The sequence below is a fragment of the Gracilinanus agilis genome, chromosome 2, assembly GCF_016433145.1.
Source record: "Gracilinanus agilis isolate LMUSP501 chromosome 2, AgileGrace, whole genome shotgun sequence".
NCBI lineage: Eukaryota > Metazoa > Chordata > Mammalia > Didelphimorphia > Didelphidae > Gracilinanus > Gracilinanus agilis.
In genome coordinates this window covers 96,562,933-96,587,813 of record NC_058131.1, presented here as the reverse complement: position 1 = coordinate 96,587,813, position 24,881 = coordinate 96,562,933, and the positions used below count along the sequence as shown (strand labels likewise).

Below are 24,881 nucleotides of genomic sequence, written 5' to 3'. Positions count from 1 at the left end.
AATAACCATTATGTAGAGGGTAGGTAAGAATTAAAAGGGTTTAATTTCCTAGGAAAGAAAATGGAAAAATGGTCATTTTTAAAAAATAAAGTTTATTAGATCATAATGTTGTCTGAATTTTACCACCTTTGTCAGAAATTCCTGAAGCTTGATCAAAATTCCTTGATCAAAGTCAACAACTTGTGAATAGCCTGGACATCTGCAGCTGAATTTTCAAGAGCAAGGCAAACTTCTCTAAAACCAAAAACCAAAAACCAAGTTAGTTTTTCTCTTGGAATCCCTACTCCACCCCCACCCCATTTTGTCTTAAGTTCCTAGTATCTTCCCAAAGAATGCAGAGTATAATTGACCTACCGAAATAGTCTCAATGACTGGGTCATCTTCTCAAATTCTCTTGCTTTCCTATGACCTTTTTGAATAATCTCTTCAGGAAGACAAGCAAGCCTCGCCGCATTGAATCCATAGCTTTTAGGACAAGCACCATTAATAAATTTATAAAGGAAGGTAATGGTTTCCTGACTTGGATCTTCACATTCATTTTCAACCATGCATGCCTAAAAGAATATCATTGATCATGACTTGATTATCTGTATTTTTGGAGGTACCAAGGTATTTCCCAAACTATAAATCCCCTTTAAAGCAGCAGTTACATACCATGTGTCCCAGGCACACAGCAACGTTTTGGGAGTAATCCTCTACTAACGAATGATAGTGAGTAGAAAATAAAGTACGACATTTTATGGTCTCGGCAAGTTCTTTAACAACTGCATTTGCTATAGCTGTGCCATCAAAAGTTGCAGTGCCTCTACCTACAAGAGTTAAGAAGAATCACAAACTTTAAAATGCTCTTAAATCTTAAAATTTTACCCTCTTCACATTTAAATCTTAAGATTTACCTAGTTCATCCATGAGCACCAGGGAATGTTCTGTTGCATGCTGTAGTATGCTGGCAGTCTCATTCATTTCAACAAAAAAGGTACTTTCACCTGACATGCAAAAATGTGGACAATGGTTGTCATTCAGTCTGGTCCAGGCCAACTTAAAAACAATCATAAGCTCAAGACAGTGGTAATGGTCAAATTCTTAAATTGATCTGTTTTGTTGTAATAACTAGCTCAAATAGTTTACATAAGACAGGCTAACTTACCTGACATTATTCTGTCTGAAGCACCTAATCTGGTGAACACTCTATCAACTGGTGTGAAATTACAAACTTCAGCAGGAACATAACAGCCCATCTGAGCCATTATAACCAAAAGACCAGCCTGTTAACATTAAAAAAAAAATTTTTAGCTATTTAATCAAGTATCATATACTTAAATTTATGGAACCATCTCAAAAATGATTTGCTCTAGGTCATAGGTTACAATTAAAACTTGGGTCTCTTGACCACCCCTCAAATACAATATGCCCAATACATTCCCAAAGATCTATCTACCAAAATATCTTCAATGTTTGGATTATCTAGAATTCTCTTGCTTTACTATGACCAGAGTTCTATGTCTGCCCCCCCAAAAAAAGTTCTTAATGGTTCTCTCCTATGCTTGTTTTAAAGGTACAACCTATTTTTCTTCACTTTAATTAGGCCACAATCAAAATTAGAAAAACTATCAAAGAGTATGCTCAAATGAAAACACATTACTATGAATATATAGGCTATCAATAATTGAACAAATTTATGTTTTCTGTTAGTATTCCAATATTTATAGACAAAATTTATGGATTACCTGTCTCATGAGAGTGGACTTGCCTCCCATATTTGGTCCAGTAACCAGCACACAATAAGCATCCCAGTTACCATCTTCTGAATCTTCTTTTTTACAGCCTATCATAATGTCATTAGGAATAAAGTCATCACCAAAAAAATTATTTGTAATGCATGGATGTCGAGCTCCTTTAAGCTTTAAGAAGGGCCGAGTATCCTCATCTGGTACCAGGATTGCTGGACGGCACATATGAGCATCACCTCGACTATAGTTGGACAAGCATAATAAAACATCTATTTAAAAAGAAAAAAAAAGTTTCAAGTCTCATAAAGAAACTCAAGGTCAGCAAAGACATCTTTAGTTTTATTATGCAAAAGCAATAAAAATTCTATTTATAAGCATTTTCAGATAACAATTCACAACAGTTTAATAAAAAGATCATTTTATCATTAATGAACCTTGAACTGAAAAGGGAATTTCCTTGAATCCAATGCCCCCTCCCCCCCAAATAGGGCTCATAAAACATCACAGGCCTGGATCAATTCATCCAGAAAATTTAAGGGAGGGGATGTCCCTGAATCATAGAAGCAAGACTAATAAGCATAAAGGTCACTTTAATACCATCTTATGTAAAATAAGTCATACTTCATAAAGAACCAAGAAATATTAACTGATCTGACAAAATTATTTCTTTTAAGGAAATTAAATGTTTTAAGAAAAAGGCCACAGAGGTTAAAAGGCCACAGAGGTTATAATCAGTTCATTTACTGCACAAAAAGACTGAAGGGTGATGAAATATTGCCTCGCCTTATGGTAAAGTTGGTGAACTAAAGGTACAGAATCAGACATGCATTGTTAAAACATCAAATCTGGCAATGGTGATGTGATGTTTTCCTTTATTGCACTTTCCAATAAAAAGGGGAGTTATAAGAGAAATTACTTTTTTTTTAAATTTGAGAGATTAAGGCATAGGAAGAAAATAGATCTAAACCTTTTAAGAGCTACATTAGAAATTAGTAGTTCCAAATCTAACTAAACATATCCAATTTCTCAAGATTAAAACAATTATAAAGAAAAAATAAGATGGATAGAGACTAGCATAAATGCATAAATTTAAACAGAAACGGCATTCTTATGATAAAGGAAAGTTAACTGTACTAGATGATATGATCATCTGAGTGTCCAAGGTCATATAGCTCATTAAGAAATAGAGCTAGGACTGGAAGCCAGCTTTCTCAACTCCCAACCCAACAGAAAAATATGGGGAGGACAACAGATGGCAAAGATTAATAAAGAATAAAATGCCAAGGAGGGGCAGCTGGGTGGCTCAGTGAATTGAGAGCCAGGCCTAGAGATAGGAGGTCCTAGGTTCAAATCCGGCCTCAGCCACTTCCCACCTGTGTGACCCTGGGCAAGTCACTCAACCCCCATTGCCTAGCCCTTACCTCTCTTCTGCCTTGGAACTAATGCATAGCGTTGTTTATAAGGCAGAAGGTAAAAAGTTTTATTTAATCTTCATTTCACAATTCAAAGGATTTGGAGATTATAAACACTCTAGAATAGAAAAGTTCTGTTCATAGAAGTTACCTTTTAGTGTTTCAAATATCCAGTTTAACTTTCCATGGTACCTTATATAACTTATACAATAGAGGGAAGGAATACTTCCTCTGCTTAGAGAGAGGGCCAATATGCAGTTGGCAAAATCTACCAGTGGTATCTGTGACATTTAAATGAGAGGTTAAAAAGCAACTTAAAAAAAAAATTGTATTATTCATTATTCGTGTCACAATTCACTCTAACATGGAATGATTGTACCACAGGCACTAAGACTGGGAGCTCAAAGGCAGAGACCGCGTGGGTTTTTTTTCTTGGTAGCACCTAGCACAATATCTACAACACAGTAGATGCTTAATAAAATGCTTACTAACAGCAGCACATTTGTTAACTTTTTACACAGTAGTAACTCCCCAGGCCTGAAAAAAAGGTTATAGTTCATCAGTCTTACCAAACACAGCAATGCACTCCACAGCAGTCAGCCAGTCCCTATAATTTTTATCAAAATTGAAGAAGATCCTCCTCATACAGTCCTTCAGTGATACATCTCTCCGCTCTTCAGCATTCATCAGATCAGCAAGTTTCTTCTCAATGTCCTTGGTCCAGTATCGTTTACAACCCTTTTTGGTGGACTTTAGTTCATATTCCTCTGGCAAATCATGCAATGTGAAACTTTCTGGAATTTCCAACTGATAACGATTTTTGCCAACACCCCAGTAAACTATGGATCTACAACCAATCCGTTTACGCTGTTTCTCCAAATAATCTAAGAGGCTCTGCTCATTGTCTTTGATGTCAGCCAAGGCATGGTCATAATCAGAATCAAATCCCGTTTTGGGAGTAATTATTCCAGTCTTTCGAGCTTTTTCATGGTCAAAAGCTGTATCCCATCGGTTCAGTTCTGTGGTCAAATCAGGGAAACGACCTTCTGAATTTTGGGTCTGAAGTGTAATTATTTGCTTAAGGATTTTAGACTTGAAATTATCCACCACTTCTTCCATAATCCCAATAATTTTGCACATCACTTTGAATCCTTCTAGAGCGGATAAGAAATCAACAATCTTTTTTTTGCTGTAAGTCGTTTCTTCATACATTATAGCTCTGCTGTCCGGGTGCTTCTGACTCTTTAGTGGCGAACCAACACTATGAATCTTGTTCAACAGCCTCTCAAGGTCTGGAAGCTTCTTCAGAAGGTCAACTACTTCACTAGTTTTCTCAGGCACAGCCATGAGATCTTCCATCGCATCTAAACGGTCATTGATTGAAGATGGGTTACAAAGTGGTGCACAGAGCCAGTGTTTTAGAAGCCGCTTCCCAAAGGGAGTACAACAAGAATCAATCCTCTCCAACAGTGTACCTTCAGTGGAGCCACTTACTGCATTCTGGAGAATCTCCAGATTGCTCAGCGTAACAGCATCTAACACCATTCGACGATCTCTCTTAGCAAAGGCAGCACCAGACTTCACAGCTTTCACCATATCAGCATCAACAGGAATGTATTCTTCAAAGTTGGCCATCGACAAAAGCTCATAATCTATAAGGCATTTTTTGAGGTAGAAGACACAACCACCCAAAGCAGACAGTGCCAGCTCACTCTTGTCATTAGGTGTTAAACCAATGGTGTCAGACTCTGATGTCATGCTCTTAAGCACAGGGGGTAATTCAGCCACATTTAGCTTTTCTTTAAAGTATCCTTCTTCAAGGAGTGTTTTCAAGGTTTTGGCTGCATCCCAAAATTGGGAGCCTGGTGTCAGACCTTCCTGAATGGAAGAAGATAAAGACCCCTTTAGGACCTTCTTTGTTTCAGCAGAGAGATTTCCTTTCTCAAACAATATTTGAGCAGGAGTGTAATGTGCCACCAGAGTCCTAAATCGGGAGCAATGACGGTCATCTGAAAATTGACCCAAGTAAAACTTGCCCACAGAGGTGTCAATAAAGCAAACACCATACAAACGAGTGTGGCCAGAAGCTTCCTCCTCTTTTTCCTTGACACAGAGCAGGTACTTATTGTTGCTCTCAGAAGGTTCACCGTCCAGCACACTGTAAGTCTGTGTCCCCTTGGTAATAATTCTGCAGATCTCTCTCCGCACCACCCTGTCGAATCTGGATATGTGAGACAGCTTTCGGCAACGAGCTTCCATCATCTCAGGGGTTTCTGTTTGCTCAACTCGAGCAACTTTGTAACCCTTCTGAACTAAGGAATCTGAATATCTACCAAATGCAATTTCTGGGAAACCTGAATGGGCCCAATTGCCTTTCATAAACACTAGCCCTAGCTCATTGACCCCAATGATTGCATCCATGTGGTATAGCTCATAGAACTTCCCCACTTTATAGAAGATGACTAGGTCAAAGTTCTGAGACTTGATTTGCCACCACCTTCTCATTCCTGGAGTGCAAGTGTTAAGGAAATCCTCAGGGACGTGGACAGTGTTCGGGTCATAGTCAGAATGATCGGGCCGCCTCCTGCATGCATCTTTCCTCTTTCCCTCCTTCAGCCACTCCAGTGTTTCATGGTACCACTGAGTAGAGCCGGGGCTCCCATCACCACCTCCACTAACATGGGCTTGGGACTCAAAGTTCTGTGGAGCAGAGAAAGCACTCAATGTGATCTTCGTCTCTGAGGAAACTCCTACTACTCGTTTGGATACATTAGGAGTGTAAGCTCCCAAGCTTTTCTTCTTGAGAGAGCTGTTCCCCCTCCTCCGTTTGGGAGCTTTGACAGGGCTGTCCATATCACTATCACTTTCACCCATCCCACTGCTTGCTTCATCACTGCTCCCTTCCTCCTTGGTATCTGGTTTAAATTCCACATCGGAGCCACCAATGTCACTCTCGGAGTCTGAAACAACTCTCCGTTTTTTGTTCCGAGCTGTGCTACGTTTAGCCAGATGCCTCTTGGGTCTCACTTCCTCTTCACTTTCTATATCCTCTCCACTGTTATCAGATGCAGAAGCTACAGCCACCTATCAGAAAAAGAGAGATTATTTAAAAACAAAATAAAACTTGGTGCATTAATAAATATTTAAGAGTATCAGGGTGGAATAGGATTTCAATTCTGCTAAAAGGTAACATACGAAAAAAGAACTATAAGAAAATCTTATAGCCACCTTCTCTTCCTCATCCCCACTATAAACCCCCCATTTCCATTTGTTTCTATAGATGTTAAAAACATCATGAAATTGGAATTTCCCACTCCCTCACGTATGTGTTTGTTCAATCAGTCAATCGGTTGGCATTTTTCTATCTTTCTTTTGTTTTTCTTCTGTAGCTGGGCATACATAGTAAGTTTGGTTTAAAATCATGATCCTTGTAGCATGATGGTCTCTGCCCTATATCTGTGCCCCCACCCCAGGACTTATAAATCAGCTATAACAGACAAATAGGCCAGGAGTCAGGAAATCTGGTTTCTAGCCCTCCTTGTCACTAAATAACAAAAAACAAACTTGGGCAAGTCACAAGCTTTGTTGAACTGAGTTTTTTTCATCTATTAAAATGAAGGCACAAGAATTAGAACTGTGATTTCATTAATACCCTGATCTCCTGAATGAGAAAGACTCTCAACCAATGTAAGCAAGCATCTGCACTTCTGGTCTCAGAGTTCCCAGAGCAGTGAGATATTAAGTAACTTACCCAAGGTGTCTCAGTCAATATGGGGTCAGAGGCAAAATTTGACCCTAAGATCTATCTACTTTGCCATGCTCCTTTTTTGATGTGTAAAATGAAGAAGTTGGACCAAAACAAGACTTCCTAGACCAAACTACTGTAAATACACAATAACTACCCTCAGCTGTTCAGGAGACAGAAGTCAAGAACAAGGGGAGAAAGGGAACAGTATGACAAAAAAAAACAATTTTAAATTTATAAAATCTGTAGTATTTTGTGAACTAGTAATTTGAAATTTAATTCTAGATAAGTCCTAATAGTTTGTACTTTCTCTGTTCTTATTTTTGAAAACTGAATGAAACATTTCATCTTTCCCCACATCATTCCTTCCCACAAAAAAAAAATTAATTTTTTATGTATGTAATCACCACTTCCCACCCTTGCCTTTGGTAAAATGATAGTCAACTTTTCATTATAGGTACATCAGTACATTTATGAGCATTCAGGAAAAATAATTAGCAGGTTCACTAATTTTTCTGTTTACATTTCAAAAGAGAAGCAATAGATCTCAGCAGATAGCAAAGCCAGCAATTAAGACAGGAAATCCCAGGTTTTCACATTCTTCCCTCCATTACATAAGTGAAGTAACTTTCGCTTAGGAAATTCTCTAAGAATATAATATGCAGAACAACTAGCAATGCATATCAATGCATATAATAAGGGGAGTTTTCTTCATCTGAGTTCCTTGTAGTGATGAAATCAAATCAACTCATATTAACAACCCAAAAAAACCCATTTCAAAAAATAAACTTTTTTAAATTTACCAGACATTTTGAGTATAAGTTTTTAGTGGATTGTTACTTCGACAGAACAATTTAACCCATGTTGTCTACCATATGTAAACCACTGGGAATAACTAAAGTAGTCCTTGCTCTTTAGAATACATTCTGAAGAGATAAATGTAAAGTGATTTCAAAAGGAAGAGAACGTCAGTAACTGAGGCAGCCAAAAAAAGGCTTCATGGCACTTAAACCTAGAAACAAACTATGGAATTAAAGAACCTGAGGAATAGAATAATGACATTTCTAAAATGTTTTCTATATTCATCCTGAATATCTAATCTCCTCAAGAGAAGGTACGATTTTCATGTACCTAGGCACTATATAGTTATGTAAATGTCACCCAGTACACAAAATCAGTTCAAAGACACAGTGATTGATAATAACTAAATACGAGTTGATTGATATAAAACTTTTTTGAGGTTTACAAAATGCTTTACAAATAGCTCCCTTTATTCTCCAAAGAAACCTGGGAGGTAGATACTAGTATTATCTTCATTTCTAAAATAAAAAATACTAAAGCAGAGTTTAGGTGACTTGACCTAACACAGAGCTATTTATTAAGTATCTGTGGCTCCATTTGAACCCAGATCTCCCTAAGCCCTGATTAAAGTTACAAGTTACAGTAATTATATTAAAATCCATGAAATTTTGGAAGTTATTACAAAGTCTTCCAAATCTTGCTACACTAAGGCCATTATTTAAAAAAAAAAAAAAGGAGAGCTGGGTCAGTACTACTAATGTGACCCTAGACCACTCCATGAGCATGCTGTGGTCTGCGTAGGCATGGAGCACAGAGAGCAGGGTACCCAAAGAGAAAACAGTCAAGCATGTGCTTGGGGAACCGAAAAGAGGGGGAGAGAGCAAGACAGACAGTCAGAGCCTAGAGCAAAGCTGATGTTCAGCCGTTGCTCAGCACCAAGAGCAGAGGCTTTTTATTCAAGTCTTAAGAAAACAGGAACACAACAAACATGAAGTAATAGTACAATACATAATGCTTATATCAGAAATAGAAGGGCAGGTGAGCAAGGGGCTACTTCAAAAGCATTCTAAAGTTAATCAAAGGTCCTTAAGACAATAGCGGAAATAGCAATGCATTGGGTAAAATATAACCAGTAGATGGATCCTATGTTCCCTAGGTTGCCAATACTTTTGCATTGACTGCAGGATTGGACAACTTTTTTAGATCATTCATGTTTACATTATCCATCATGGTATCCACAAAACAAATGATTAAGAACTGTAATAAAGATGCAAAAGATGTGAGGATACCCCAGGACTCTGTCCTGGCCCCTCTTCTTTTTTCACTTAGAAAAATCATTTGCTCTCATGGGGTTCAATTATCACCTCTATGCAGATGATTCTCAGATCTATCTATTCAGCTCTAACTTCTCTCTCTGGATATCCAGTCTTGAATCTCCAACCTGCCCCAAACAGAATTGATCTTTTCCATCCAAGCCTACCCTACTCCTCTGTCAAATGTCCCTAACTCTTTAAACATCTCTCGATTCCATCCTCCTCTTGCTCATACAGTGAAGATTCTAGAGTTCAGGCACTCATCACCTCTTACTTGAACTGCTTAAGTCTTCCATATCAATCTGCCTCATCTCTTGTAAAAGACTAGCAAGATCAGCAGCATCAGCGGCAAGAAAATCGGCACGGAGATCACAGGGACTGGAATGCTGGCAGGCTTGCGGTCAGGAAGTGGTAGGAATGGAGATCAACGGCACACAACACTGGCTGGGCTCTCTGGCGTTTTAGCATCTGCAAGGGTCACCAGGCCCATGGCATTAAGCAAAATAATTTGCAGCCCTGCAGCCATCAAAGCCATTGTCTCTCTTCTCTGTAAAACAGCCCCTAGGCTGGGGAAAATCGGGAGAGGACTGGGCAAGGAAAAAAATCGCTTCTGAGACTCAGGGTCCCAAAGCCACATGGCTTTTTCCTCTTAGACTATCCAGAAAATTGAAAGTTCGAATTAATCCCTTCGTGGTCGCCAAATTGTAAAAAGGAAAATTTAAGTATTTATAGATATATATTAGAATGTGTGGCCGCCAGGAATCAACAATTCAGGTTGATTCCGTAATTAAATCAGACCCAAGTCAGCATCAGGTTGAGGAGTTTATTTACAATCTGGTAGGTAAAAAGTAGGAATAAGGAGAAAGGGAGAGGCTAGTCCAGGCCAAAGGCCTGGACGGAGAGAGGAGAAGATTATAAAGCTTAATAAATGAAGCTGTAAGCCACAAGGCCCAACAGCCAGATAGGCAGAGTTTAGAATTGGCCCAGCTAGGCCAAGGAAGTCAGCCTAACTTACCCATGTGACAATATAAAGTGTAAGCTGTCTGTGGTCTTAGGAGATGCTTCTGCTCCCAGTTCGAGACGGCAACTGCCCCCACAGGAAGTTCACTAACTTACTTAAAGAGATAGTGTCTTTCATCACTTTCTGTGGTCCACCTCCAATTCAAATGGACAAATGGCAGTTTCTACATTGATTTGGACTGCCCAAAGGGCAGTCTCTTATTCTTGATTTGTTACTTATTGTCACGTGTGGGTAACTCGTCTCCCCTCCCCACTAAGGGAGGTTAGGATTACATCATTAGCACACCTAGGTTGAGTAGATTTTTGACTGTTAATGGGCTCGAGCTAATTCTATTGACACACTCTTCCCTCTAAAATTCATCCTCCAGCCAGCTATCAAACTTAATAGTTTTCTCAAATCACATGACCATGTTACACTCTTAATTAAATTCCAGTTATTCCATATTGCCTTTGGCATCCAATATAATTCCTATTTTGGCACTTAGAAGCCCTTGCTGTCCTGGCCCCAACAAATTTTTCTAGTTTATTATTCTATTAGCCTTCTCACACCCTACAATCTAGACAAACTGGCTTTCTTGGGTTCTCATAACATTCCATTTCTTGGTTCTGTACATTTATACTAGCTAGTGCCGTGCTTAGACTGAATTTTTTCCTCAACTCTGCTTCTTAAAATCTCCCATTATCCATCAAAACCAGTGAAGTGCCACCTTTCTCCATGAACCTTTCCTAAATCCTCCCAGTTGTTTGTGTCCATGATTTTATTTTGTATCTATATATGACACATATTATATCCCCTGATAAAAGACATGCTTCATGAGGACATCAATTATTGTTTTTTATGCTTATATCACCAGAACCTAGTTTAGCAGCCACTTAATAAATGCCTATTGATTGGTCATAGATTCATAGACTAAAGGAAGTAGACTAAAGGAACCTCAGGACATCTAGTAAAACTATTAATTTTACAGTTGAAGAGATAAGAGGCTTATAGATGTTAAATAACTTGCCCAAGGTCCCAAAAGTAGTAAGCAGCAGAGTCAGGATTCGAACCAAAGTCTTGATTCCAAATCCAGCATATTTTCCACTTTACCTTGCTGCCTATCCAATTCAAAGGGAGAAATGAGATGCCAAGCATCCCTTCAAATCTTAAGATTCCTTGGATTCAGAATGAAGGAAACCTTGAGGTGGGTGTGAGTTGGAGTTCAGACACTGGCTAAGTCTCCCTTAATGTGTTGGTTTTTAAGGACATTTGTTTGTTAGTTTTAAAAGTAAGAGTACAGAGAGATTATCTTGTTTTACTTCTTATTCCTTAACGCTGTATGTGATCTGTGCCTTAGTTTGTTATGTATAAAATAATGTCATTAGAGCAGAGATTTAGGGCAAGACCGGACACTAGCCGACTTATAGTCCTACCCTTGCATTTTATGGATGAGGAAAACATGCTCCAAGGAAGTTAAGTAAATTCCATAGGGTCAAATAATAAAGAGTGAGAGGCAGAATCTGAACTCAAAATCCTCTGATGCCATAGAGCCACTTTGCTTTCTATAATTCTATTCAGATGACCTCAAAAGATCTTGTCTAATAATGACTCAATTTCTATAATCTTTTAAAATTGGACCTTCTACTGTCAAATTTGGGCAGTGTGCATTGTGTGATCTGATACTATTTTACTGGTATAGGGAATTCCCAGTGAGAAATTCTATCAATACATATAGAAGACAAGAGTTATGCAACTTAGTCTTATAGGATGTTTGAATGTGTCAGAGAAAGAACTTGAACTCAAGTTTTTTGATTATGAGGCCAGCTCCTCTCTATTCATTATACTCTGCTAACACTCTTGTTCATAGTAATAAATCCTTTTGTCAGGAATAAAACTTCTTTCAAGCACTATGCTTGGTTCTGCGCTTCATCTCAGTGACTGCATTTGCAAAGAGTTTATAAAGAAGCTTGCAATCTATCTGCTCAACTCTTCTCAAGCTATTGTAGATATCTTAGATCTGATCACAACTCACAGCATCACTCTCACTATATCCCCTCTGTCTGCAGACTTGAATTATATCAACAAACACTGTCAGGATAGAAAAAGTTGAAAATATTCTTAAATGTTCAATATTTAACACTAGCAGCTAGTAATACCTCTTTTCATGCAAACTCTCCATACCAACATATTCAATACCTTTCAAAAAATAACAGTGCCCTGACAAATGTGAGAGATGGCATAAGACAGATGGCCACAGGAGTATTTTAATATCACTCTAGTTTAAAATGACAAAAATTCATCCTTTCAGAAAGAGTATAAATGCCAAAAGTTCCATGCTGCCATGTATTATTGTATATATTTTGGCACATGCACACACACGTTATTTTAAGACAGCTTTCCATTTTCTTTTCTATCAGAACAAACAGTAATCAAGTGGTTATATAAATAAGTGTTACTACCTCCATCTCTTCCTCATCTGGATCTGAAGGCTCGTCACATACTGCTAGTTCAAGCCGCTTACTCTTCTCTATACTTATAGCATCATCTGCCAGTTGCATTGCCCTGAGTATTTCAGGTTTTGCAGTATAAAAAGGACCTCCTTTCTGGGCTTCCTTACATTTTGAACCTGGAAAGAAAAAGGTTAGAAGTAGTGATGGCAGAATGGCTAAGAACACATATGACTAATCAAATGAAAAGGGATGCCTAGCAATAATTATCCTCAAAGTAATGTTATATCCTTTTTGCAAAAAAATAAAACTTCAAGAAAATCTGTTGAAAAGAGATTTTTAAGCAGATAAGTTAAGCAGAATCAGGCCTCTAAATACAAATGAAAAGGAAAGGAAAGGTATTCTTTTTATGGAGCTACTTTCTTGATTCATTCGCGTGCACCTACATGTCATGTCTCCTTTTTCTTCTAAGTTAGGCAACCGTAACAGAGAAAGGTAAGATGCTCCCCCTAAAGTTAATTATTTAATTCCAATTTACTAGCACAATATTTTTAAAGATATTTTAAACTGACACCTATAAAAAAGGGTTACTATATTTGTTGTTTAGTCTTTTTTTTTTAGTCCTGTTGGATTCCTTGTGACCCCTTTTGGAGTTTTCTTATCAGAGATACTGGGGTGATTTGTCATTTTCCTTCTCCGGCTCATTTTACAAATGAAGAATTGAGGTAAGCAGGGTTAAGTGACTTGTCCAAGGTCATATATCTAATAAGTATCCAAGGCCAGTTTTTTTAACTCGTGTTTTCCTACCTCAGGGCTAATACCATATCACATAAACCCTGAAAATTAAAATTATAAAACACAACTAATAAGCCAGGTATCATCATGGACATTACCATCCTCCCAGACAACCAAGCTTAGAACATATGTCATCCTGGATCTCTGTCACTCAACCCATATAGCCAATCGTTGACAAATCTTATCATTTATATATTCTATTCAAAGTCACCAGACTAATTCAAATCTCTATCACCTAGACCAGTGATGGGGAACCTTTTTAGAGATGGAGTGGCAGGCCCCCACACACACACTAAGCACTATGTCCATGCCCCCCCCCACTTTCTGAGCCCCTTCCCTGAGTGCAAGGGAATTGCTTCTCCCCTTTACTCCACCCAGGAGAGGGAGAAAGCACTCCCAGTGGACTGCTGGGCGGGTGATGTAGTCAGGCTTGGGGAGAGGGATAGGTGAAAGGCCCAAGCACTCCGAACCCTTCTAAAGTGAGCTATGATCTCCCTCAAAATGAGGGGAAAAAAAGCAAAAAGAGCCCTAGCTTACTGGAAGTCAGGTTTTATTATGGCTGAGGTCCTGTTTTCCAGAGCTTCTAGCCTACTTGTTTTCCCTCAGGCAGGCACCCCTTTGAATGCAAATTGAACAGGCTGGTAAGAAGTGAGAAGAAGAATGCAAATTAAAGCAGCCCAAGTTTGCTAGTGAAAGAAACTGGAGAAGGGAGCTGAAGAGCCTAGCCTCAGTCATAAAACTTAATCACTAGTTTTGAATATTTTTAAAGTACAACTCAAAAGACACATTCCCAAATCCCCAAAATACTTTGAATAGTAAAGACACAGGTTGTTTCTGTCTCACTCTGGTCAGGTAATTAAGAGGCCTTTGTATTCTGAAGAGGTGGGACAGACCTGCAAGGGATGCTCTCTGGGACCAACTCCTACTGGGAGAGGGGGAGGGGAGCAGCCCAGCTGCACCTCCCTCTGGCTTTCTAGTTAGGAACTCTGGTGAACTCTGTGCTGCAGGGGAGGACACATTGGGTCTATGCATGCTCTATATGGCATGCATGCCATAGCTTCATCATCATGGGCATAGACTATCAGAACAATCTCCTAAGAGGTCCCCCTGCCTCAAGTCACTCCTAGTTCCTTTCCATCTAGCTCCACGTGGCTGCCAAAATAATTTTCTAGATCTACCCATGTCACTTACCTGCTCTAAACTCCACTGAATCCCTTAAGTACATCCAAGATCAAATACAGAGACTTCTATTTAGCATTTGAAGTTCTTATAACTTGGTGCCTTTCTACTCTTCCAATCGTCTTAACCCTTTCCCCCCTCTACCTAACCTATACTGGCCAGCTTGCCACTGTTCACCCAATACTCCATCTGCCCCCTGCTTGAAATAGTCCTTATCTCAGACTCTTGGTTTCTCTGGCTTCCTTTAAGTCTCTTAAGTTCAAATTTCAGAGTCTGTAGAAGAGCTTTCCTGGTCCTCCCAACTGCTCAAGTCTTTACCTGAAATTATTTCCCATTTATATATATTTTGTATGAACCTAGTCATCTATATGTTGTCTCTCCCAAAGACAATGAAAGAAGTCATTTAGTGAGTGGTATTGCTGGTACTCAATCAGGAGGTCTCCCAGTTCTAGGTTCAGGACTCTTTAAATTACACTGCCTCTTTATTTCTGGACTGAAGAGTTAAGCACGAGCAATCCAAATTTAAAACAAGTTCAATTGAACATTAATGGGATGAAGAGTCTATATTAATTGATCCTAAATATCAAATTTTAAATGCAAGAAAAAAAGAGGTTAGATTAAATGGCCTGACATCTCTTCTAGCTCTCTACATATGAATATGGACTAAAAATTTAATATTTTCAAGCCCTCCTTTTTTGACCAAACTATTACAGCAATTCTTATAGCATCTTTTTTCTTTTAAGGAAGATAATAAAATGGAACTCAACTGCAAAAGGTTAAAAAGCAGACCAAGAGAATTCCTACTGTAACCCAAAAATTCTGATCAATTATGGAAAAGGGTCAGATTTGAAATCTGAAGACTTGGATTCAAATCATAGCTCTGGTACATACTATCTGTATGACGGCTACAAACATATCACTTCAACTCTCCAGGCATCAATTCCCTACTTTATAAAATAAGGTGGGTTGGACTAGATAACAACCTCTAAGGTCCTTTCTAGCTCCAAATCTATAATCCTAAATTTCACTTTCTCAAACCAATAATCTTTTACAGTGGTACAAGGACTTTTCTATAACTTAGCCATTGCTACATTCAACATGTTTTTTAAAAAAGGTTAAAACTTAAAGAATTAAAGAGCAAATCTCTTACCTGTATATGGCTTTACAAGCCTTTTATTAACCCAGCCCCTCACTGGATTGTCATCAAAAAACTGTACATGGACTCGGAAAGTTTTCCCCCTTTCTCTGATGAATGTTCCTTCAGTGGGGTGGTTATACACAAGGCAAGGCCACCAGGGGTAACCTTCCATCTTGGCCCAAACCAAATCACCAGGAGAGAAGTCACAAGAGCTGTTATCAAAAGAAGATAGCTGATTAACATTAGGATCAAGTATCTTTAAAGACAACACTCAAAATACAGTGATATTTATTCCACAATCAGAATGCCTACCCACAAGCTTATGAAAAGAATTATGATATGAACACAGGTATCAAAACACATAAGATAGTATACCTATGTTTTACAAGTTTTCCAGGTTGCAGGAGGAAATGAAATAAAAGTGGCAAATGCATACATGTACACACTTCCCACCAAATCCCCCATGATGTAAAACTTATATGGTAAAGAAAACTTTGTGAGCAGGACTCAACTACCCTTGATGTTTATACTTATCTTTCTTAAATAACAGAGCTAAAGAATATGGAGGAGTTATCACCTCAAACTAGAATAAGGTCGCTATACTCAAGAGCATAGTGAGTATATGTGCCAGGTTCTGTGCTAAGTACTAGGGTTACAAAGATAAAGATAAAAGAGTCTGCTCAAGGACCTCAGTCTAATAGAAGTGAAATCCAAAATTAATTCCATTTTGTTCGATTCCTTTCGCTATATGATTATCCTCCATTTTGTGAGTGAGACCCTGCTTTGACAACTCATATGATTGTGGGAAATTGTTATGATTCTGAGAATTTAGTAAACATGCTGACCACAAAAATGTTCCATACATCTTGTGATATTTCTTTTTAAGAAGCATGGAATATTCCAGGACATTCTTTAAAATAAAACCAAAATAACTCTTCCCTTAGATTGATTCAAAGGCAATAAAGTAAGAGCTAAGCAATAGGGTTAAGTGACTTGCCCAAAGTCACACAGCTAAGAAGTATCTGAGGTCACATTTGAATCTAGGACCTCACACATCTAGGCCTGGCTCTTTAATTCACTAACCTACCTGTCCTCCAGGCCATTCTTGAAATAACGACAAGATCTATAAAACTCTGACCAATGTTGCATAATTTTTCTAAACACAAGCACACAAATGATAGTCTCCAAACCATAAAGAAAGATAGATTTATTGTGGGAAGGCTGGTCCCACAACAAAGCTGGACCTCCAATCAAAATCAGAAGGACCCCAATCACTGTGAGAGGCCCCCCAAAGAATTAGACAACTTTTATACCAGTACAAAAATAGTACCAAATAGTCATACCCCTCAAAAAATAGACACCCAGAAAAAATATTCATTGATTAGGTCAACTAGGAAGCACCCCTTATTTGTCATTGGTTAAGTCACCTTTATTTAGTAAAAGAAATCTTTTCACCATGAATCAAGAGTCACTTGATGGATGTGGGGGGAGAGGGGACACAACAGCTGATGTTCCTGTACTATTGACACACAAACTAAGAGTGGGTGGTGATAGACAGTACCTGGTTCTAAACTCAGAGCCAGGCCTAGTAATGCATCCTAGATCATGAATTAGAGTAAATGATATATCTACTTTGAAGGGTGGGGCTGATGCTAAGATCTATGATACTAAAGCAGTTATTTACTTAATTCAAAACCTTAATACTTATACTAGGATATTCACAAAAAGTCTACTAAAATCATCATTTATGCTAACATTAAAATCTAATCCTAATAAAAAGGGTAAGGGGATTTTTCTCTCACATTATCCCTCCTCTGTTCCAAAGAAACTGCCAGCAGTCTTCTGCTGGATCATCATAATCTAAGGCGATGCAAACTGGGGTCACCGAGTAGGATGATATCATGGGTGGATTCAACTTAATTAAATAAAGATATAATAAGAAAAAAGGAAATAGGGACTAGTAAATGTTCCAAAAAAATGAAAGTTACTGATTTTACAATCCAGGCACAAAACATTGGAAAATGCTTGAGGTTAGACACATGTTCAGTGTATACTTCTTCACTTGTCTTTTTTTTTTTTTTAAAACCCTTACCTTCCGTTTTGGAATCAATACTATGTATTGGCTCCAAGGCAGAAGAGTGATAAGGACTAGGCAAGGGATTTTAAGTGACTTGCCCAGGGTCATACAGCTGGGAAAGTGTCTGAGGCCAGATTTGAACCCAGGACCTCCCATCTCTAGGCCTGGCTCTCAATTCACTGAGCTACCCAGCTGCCCCCCTTCACTGTTGTCTTGAAGAACAAAATATAGTGTAAGTACAAGCTAGTTCAGAAAAGTCCATTCAAAGAGCTGGAGATAAAAGACTTGTTTGCAGTGGTGCCAGTTGCCAACTGAGGTGCTCAACACATGACCTTAACTTCCTAAAAAGGACTAAGTGTCTTGCAGGCAGAGTAATATTAAATAACAATATTAGGAGGCAGATAACTCCTACAGTCTCTGGAGTCCCAACTAATATTTGCACCGAGTCCCAGCTCACTTCCTGCAGATGCTTTGCATTCTCTGGGTCACCATGTCCGAAGAGAGCCATAAACTCTGCCTGACTTCTGCTGTTGTGGATCCAGTATTAAACAATACCACAGGGTAGGTAAATAGGAGATATTAGGAGCATCTTGAAAAAGTCCATGCCTAAAAGATACATCTGAAAAGTAATCTGTAACATGAAATGCAAGCTAACATTTAGATAGAGTAGTACAACAGTTTATAATTATGACAATAATTTTTTTAAAGGATTAGGACCCATTTAAAAATAAATTACAAGGGCAGTTGGGTAGCTCAGTGGATTGAGAGTCAGGCCTAGAGACGGGAGGTCCTAGGTTCAAATCTGGCCTCAGACACTTCACAGCTGTGTGACCCTGGGCAAGTCACTTGACCCCCCATTGTCCACCCTTACCACTCTTCCACCTAGGAGCCAATACACAGAAGTTAAGGGTTTAAAAAAATAAAAATAAATTACAATAAATCACTGCTATTAAACCATGTAAGGGTCCATAAGGAGGGGTCCCACCTAGATGTAATATCCTCATTTATATGAGTGTGTTGTGCTATTTGCAAACTATCATTTAGTAACTTTTATAATTCTCCAATATCATCAATGATAACAATATATATATGACCAATACAATTGATTAATCATAACACAGGCTTATTTCATACCTATATGAGCAAAAATTCATCCTGAAGCTTGTTACAAAGAACTAGATGTATGTAATAGTAGTTATTATATTCTGAACCGATCCCTCAAGTTCCAAAGACGAGTTCTCTTATCAGTGCTGTAATTCTGAGTTTGGAATCAATGTCCAAAAAATTCATACACAGGGCTACTTCCATGTGCTGCTATTGGTTTAAAACTTTCCCAAATAGATCTCATTTCTATGTCCTCATACAATTGAAATACTAATTAGGTTTTGGGGAGATGCTATTTAGGCCAATATCAGAAGAGTAACCATAGCTAGGAAGGCCACCCAAGCACAGGGCTGACAGAGCCAGACTCTGAGATGTCACACAAACACCCACTTAGATGATATGTAAAAGGTGTTTAATTTAACAAGGGAAAAGTAAATGGTAATTGTAATTGGATAACTTAAACTAAAGGTTTCTATCTAAACCCCACAAGATCTAAATGTCCTGTTGTGTAGCAATCCAGGTATACATTAATTGTGATATTATTTTAAGAAGTATTCAAAAACTTAACTCTTATACTGCTAATGATTGATCTCTGCAATCCTGAGTCAAATTGAATGTTGACCTTGCCAAATCCCTAGCCCTTCCCTAAGGCTACACCCCAGAAGAGAGTCAGTTATCTCAGTCTCCTTACTTTTCCTTCAATGATCAATTAACATAGGTATCAAACATCAGTAGATGCCTTAGGCCATATCCACCCTGGATCCTGATCTTAGCTCTACCTATTGTTTCAGATTTTGGCAGTTTGCATTTTATGATGATTACCTCATAATGTTAATGTATCAGGCCACCAGCCTCTCCCCTTCCCCCCATACTGTTGTATGTAACCCCAATAAAAGTGACAAGACATCAGTTGGCAAGAGAGCTCTTGACCATCAGAGCTCCTAACCATGAAGCTCTTGACCATCAGAGCTTACTCGCTGTCTGTCTACCTTATGCCAAAACTTTCTGTGTCTGCGTGTCTTTATTCTCGCCTTATATTCTCTTTCCATTAATCCTTAACCCGTAACCCATTTTCACTCAGTCCTTGGTTCCCCTTTCTGAGTGTCCAACCCACTAGGAATCTTCGTGGAGTCGGTGGACGGCTTCATGTTGCCAGGAGCCTTCGTGGATTTTTCCCTTCACTGAGCTCACCTATCTATTTAGAGACCCAGACATGAATATAAATATTCAACACTAACCAAAAATAACCCCCCTTTTTGGTGGTAATGGAGGTAGTTAAGCAGCTATGCCAAGACAAGGCCCAAAAAGTAGTTTTGAATCTAACAGGACTCCAACCAGATTCTCACAGACAGATGGATCAGCTTTACAGGATCACACAGGAAGTTCAATAGATGGTTCAATCATTTAACATGGAAGCAGTATGGAGAAGTCCAGATATACCGCAGCTAGCAAAGGAAGGTATCCAGTCCAGTCCTCTCTTCAGGTAAAGAGAAAATGAATTCTCCAGCATAAGCTAACTGACTCTCTCCAGTAAAATTCTAGAATTTCTTGCTCTGCTTTCTCATGCCTTTGCCCTACACACACACACACACACACACACCCCTTTACTTATAACAGTTCTTCCCTTTGCACAAAGCCAAAATAGTGGTGAAAATCTTACCCAAAATAATAAACAACCTACACTCACTTATCTTATCCTATCTAAAACTACCTTACTCTAGGGATTCAAACAAAGGAAAGGAAAAGGGAAAAATTAGGCATTGAACAGTTATAAAGTTCAAAATACAAAGCAAACATGCCAAAGCAAAATAAGCAAAAAAAACTCCATCAAAATAGAAATACAAATACTAAACTTCATGCAAAACATTAAAATCATAAAAATACTATGCTCATAAACTAATACAGAAAAATTCTATTACTATTGTAATGCATAAATAGGAAATTTAGAAAATAAACTGACTCTCTCCAGGAGAATTCTAGAATTTCTTACTCTGCTTTCTCATGCCTTTGCCCTCTACACACACACACACACACACATAACTTTATTAAAAACACAAGTAAAAGAATATCAAGGGAAATAATGAAAAAAAAATGTGAAGGAAGGGGGCCTAGCAGTACCAGATATTAAACTATACTATAAAGCAGCAGTCATCAAAACAATATGGTACTGGCTAAAAGATAGAAGGATCAGTGGAATAGACTTGGGGTAAATGACATCAGCAAGACAGTGTATGATAAACCCAAAGAGCCCAACTTTTGGGACATGAATCCACTATTTGACAAAAACTGCTGGGAAATTTGGAAAACAATATGGGAGAGATTAGGTTTAGATCAACATCTCACACCCTACACCAAGATAAATTCAGAATGGGTGAATGACTTGAATATAAAGAGGGAAACTATAAATAAGTTAAGTGAACACAGAATAGTATACTTGTCAGATCTTTGGAAAAGGAAAGAATTTAAAACCAAGCAAGAGTTAGAGAAAATTACAAAATGTAAATTAAATGGTTTTGATTATATTAAACTAAAAAGTTTTTGTACAAACAAAAACAATGTAGTCAAAATCAGAAGGGAAACAACAAATTGGGAAAAAATCTTTATAACGAAAAATTCTGACAGGGGTCTAATTACTCAAATATACAAGGAGTTAAAGCAATTGTATAAAAAATCAAGCCATTCCCCAATTGATAAATGGGCAAGAGACATGAATAGGCAATTTTCAGGTAAAGAAATCAAAAGTATCAATAAGCACATGATTAAGTGCTCTAAATCTCTAATAATTAGAGAAATGCAAATCAAAACAACTCTGAGATATCACCTCACACCCAGCAGATTGGCTAAAATGAAAGAAGGGGAGAGTAATGAATGCTGGAGGGGATGTGGCAAAATTAGGACATTAATGCATTGCTGGTGGAGTTGTGAAATGATCCAACCATTCTGGCTGGCAATTTGGAACTATGCTCAAAGGGCTATAAAAGAATGCCTGCCCTTTGATCTAGCCATACCATTGTTGGTTTTGTACCCCAAAGAGATCATAGATAAACAGACTTGTACAAAAATATTTATAGCTGCACTTTTTGTGGTGGCAAAAAACTGGGAAAGGAGGGTAATGCCCTTCAATTGGGGAATGGCTGAACAAATTATGGTATATGCTTGTGATGGAATACTATTGTGCTAAAAGGAATAAAAAACTGGAGAAGTTACAGGTGAACTGGAAAGACCTCCAGGAACTGATGCAGAGTGAGAGGAGCAGAGCCAGAAGAACATTGTACACAGAGACTGATATACTATGGTAAAATTGAATGTAATGGGCTTCTGTACCAGCAGCAATACAGTGACCCAGGACAATTCTGAGGGATTTATGGTAAAGAATGCTACCCACATCCAGAGGAAGGACTGCAGGAGAGGAAACATATAAGAAAAACAGCTTCTTGAACGCATGGGCTGGGGTGGACATGATAGAGGGGATGTGGACTCAAAACTACCACACCAATGCAACTACCAACAATGTGGAAATAGGTCTTGATCAAGGACACACGATAAAACCAGTGGAAATGTGCATCGGCCTTGGGTGGGGGGAATGCGGGGGGTGAAGGGGAAAGTAGGGGTATGAATCATGTAACCATGTTAAAAATGATTAATAAATGTTTAAAATAAAAAAAATAAAAAAAACAGAAAAAACCACAACTAAACATCTTAGAAAGCTGACTCTTACCAAACCTTCTGTATGATTTTGTATGATTACAGTAAGGATTAGATAACGCTACTCCACAGGTGCCATCCCAACCTGAGGGAAGAGAGGGAAAAGCTTGACCGACACAGATAAAAAATTGTCCAGGGACTACCAATCCATAGGATTATTGTTTGTGTTATTGTAATTGACAGCTGCAAAAGCAAAATTATTTCCTCTTTTTCCTGAGATATGTGTAACAGCATTACTTGAGGAAATCAAACTGCTTTCTGGAGGGACTTCAAAACTAGAACCTAGATTAATGGTAGAATGTGAAGTCCTGTACCTAGACACCTACAAAATGAAATTTGGTAATGAAGGCATAACATTCAAAGGAGAAATTCTGAAAATTGTCTTAAAATGGACATAATTATAGCTACTATGAAACCTACATGTGGCATAAATGAGGCAAAAAGACCAAAATATGTTAAATTTAATCCAAGAATTGATAGAATAGATTCTCCTGAGCTCACAAGGACCACCATCCTTTCAGTGAGATCTTGGTGGATTTGTTGATAAATGAACAACCTTGAAGGCATATCTGATTGGCTTAATACAATTTGTGACCTATATTATTCTGTAACCTCATAAAGTGACTAGAAAGCATCCTCTCATTTCTATGTGCTTATGACTAAAGTAATGGTTCTGTATAACGTGGTGGGCTGATCACATGGTAGAGTTTAGCCACCACGTGTCAGGGTGAGATACCACACCAAGGAATACTGTCCAAAGGCTTCTAATCTATTATAACATGTCTATGTTATATGTGGGTCTATAATATAGTTTAAGGTAATGTGATCCATGACAGTATCTCTTTGGGTGTTTGGAAGCTCAAAATGACAGATAAGATCTAGGTACAGAGGCTTTCTTAATTGTGGGAGGAGTAGGAATTTATTTCATTGGATCTATTCTAGATTTCATGTTCTGATATCCTCACTATTTCCTTTACTATCAGTTTTTGCAGTTTCAATACCTAAAACACTTGAGTTCACAATATGTTCCTGATTCCCTATTGATAGCCTGTAATTCACAATACGATTCTCTTTTTACATATTTAATAAGTTCTGTAGGGTGTGTATTGGTACTATATTCTAAACTACCAATCTATTACAGAAATTTGAAATAGTTCTATCCCAGTGAGTGTAACAATGGAAACCCCCCCCCAAAAATAGGAGAAACCATACTATACATAATTATCAGAGAAATACATATGGAACAAGATGTTTTACTTTTTCTAAAAGTTGGAGAAAGAATGGATTTGCTAAGTTTGATTAGGCTCTGACCTTTTCAACCTCTTACATTAAAAGTGAGTCTTTCAGACAAAATTTCAAATTGAAATGTAGGCCAAAATGTTATTTCTTTCAGGACTAATATTTCAGTTAAAAAACATTTTCTATAAAATTCTTCTAAAATCTGTTTCACCAATTATATTTTTTATAAAATTAAATTTCTATATTATCATATACTGAAAGTTAAATTTAAAACTATATTTCTATGACCCAATTTTAAAATTTTTATTTCAAATTTTATTTTTCAAAACTATTTTTTCAAAACCACATTATCTCTCCTCTTAGGGATATATAGTTGTGTCATATAAGGCTTAAACCAAAATATCAATAGTCCCATGTTCAATAACTGGGTCAAACATACTTAATCTTTATATTCAAATTTCTTATTGGCACTCTTATCTTTCAAACTTTTAACTGTCTCTTCCTCATCTCGCTTGCTTTAAAAAACTTTCAAACTAATTTTGCTCATTATACACTTTTCTTACCTACTGTCTACTTAATGAGCCCCTCTAGTCTATTTCTGATTTGTTTTCCAGTTTATATACATATGCACCCAAACAAATTTCAACTTATAATTTTTACCTTCTTTTTAATTTATATGTCTCCAATTTATTAGGATCCTAAATATTCCTGGTTAGCTTTTAAAAGTTTCATCTTGTTAAGTTGTCAAGAATAGCTATACAATATTTTAAATATCCAATTTATAACAAACTTATAAAATCAATTTGTATAACAAGCAATTTATAAAATTCATATGTAAAGATTCAAATAAAATATATATTAGAAGACTACCATATATGACCCTTTTGAATCATATTAATAACACTCGATTATACTAGAAAGTACTGAATTGGTCCTGGGAACCACCCATACTCATTCTATTATGACTGCTGACTGGCATGAATTGCCAGCCAGGCAGGCTTGGTGATAACTTTTTTTAGAAAGGAAAAGGCTTGCCTTCAGAACCCCTGAAATCTGGTTTGCATTTTGCTATTGTGTCTTTTGTCTTCTTTATCTTCATGGGTATCTTCACAGATGACCATTGGCCACATGCCTTTGTTGTCTCCAGCCTTGGTGTCCCTGTCCTCAGCAGCACCTCCAGCAACTTGAAGTGTCAT

General features: G+C 37.8%; 1 protein-coding gene across 1 annotated transcript; it reads right to left on the bottom strand.

Annotated features, from left to right (window-relative positions):
- Positions 1-71: 71 nt before the first annotated feature.
- Positions 72-24,881, bottom strand: MSH6 (mutS homolog 6). The gene is made up of 11 exons (XM_044659469.1): positions 24,730-24,881; positions 16,648-16,716; positions 15,573-15,772; positions 12,461-12,627; positions 3,712-6,226; positions 1,728-1,999; positions 1,148-1,265; positions 897-986; positions 655-809; positions 355-554; positions 72-234 (listed from the first exon to the last, which is right to left on the bottom strand). The coding sequence occupies exons 1-11, from the start codon at positions 24,879-24,881 to the stop codon at positions 153-155; spliced, it is 4,020 nt and encodes a 1,339-aa protein (XP_044515404.1). The 3' UTR covers positions 72-152.

Excerpts from the sequence above, each read along its gene's own strand:
- MSH6 (XM_044659469.1), bottom strand. The coding sequence starts at position 24,881 with ATGACACTTCAAGTTGCTGGAGGTGCTGCTGAGGACAGGGACACCAAG. Across the intron at positions 6,227-12,460 it reads CAGATGAGGAAGAGATGGAG|GTGGCTGTAGCTTCTGCATC; the intron begins GTAGTAACACTT and ends TTTTTCTGATAG. Across the intron at positions 1,266-1,727 it reads AGTCCACTCTCATGAGACAG|GCTGGTCTTTTGGTTATAAT; the intron begins GTAATCCATAAA and ends TAATGTTAACAG.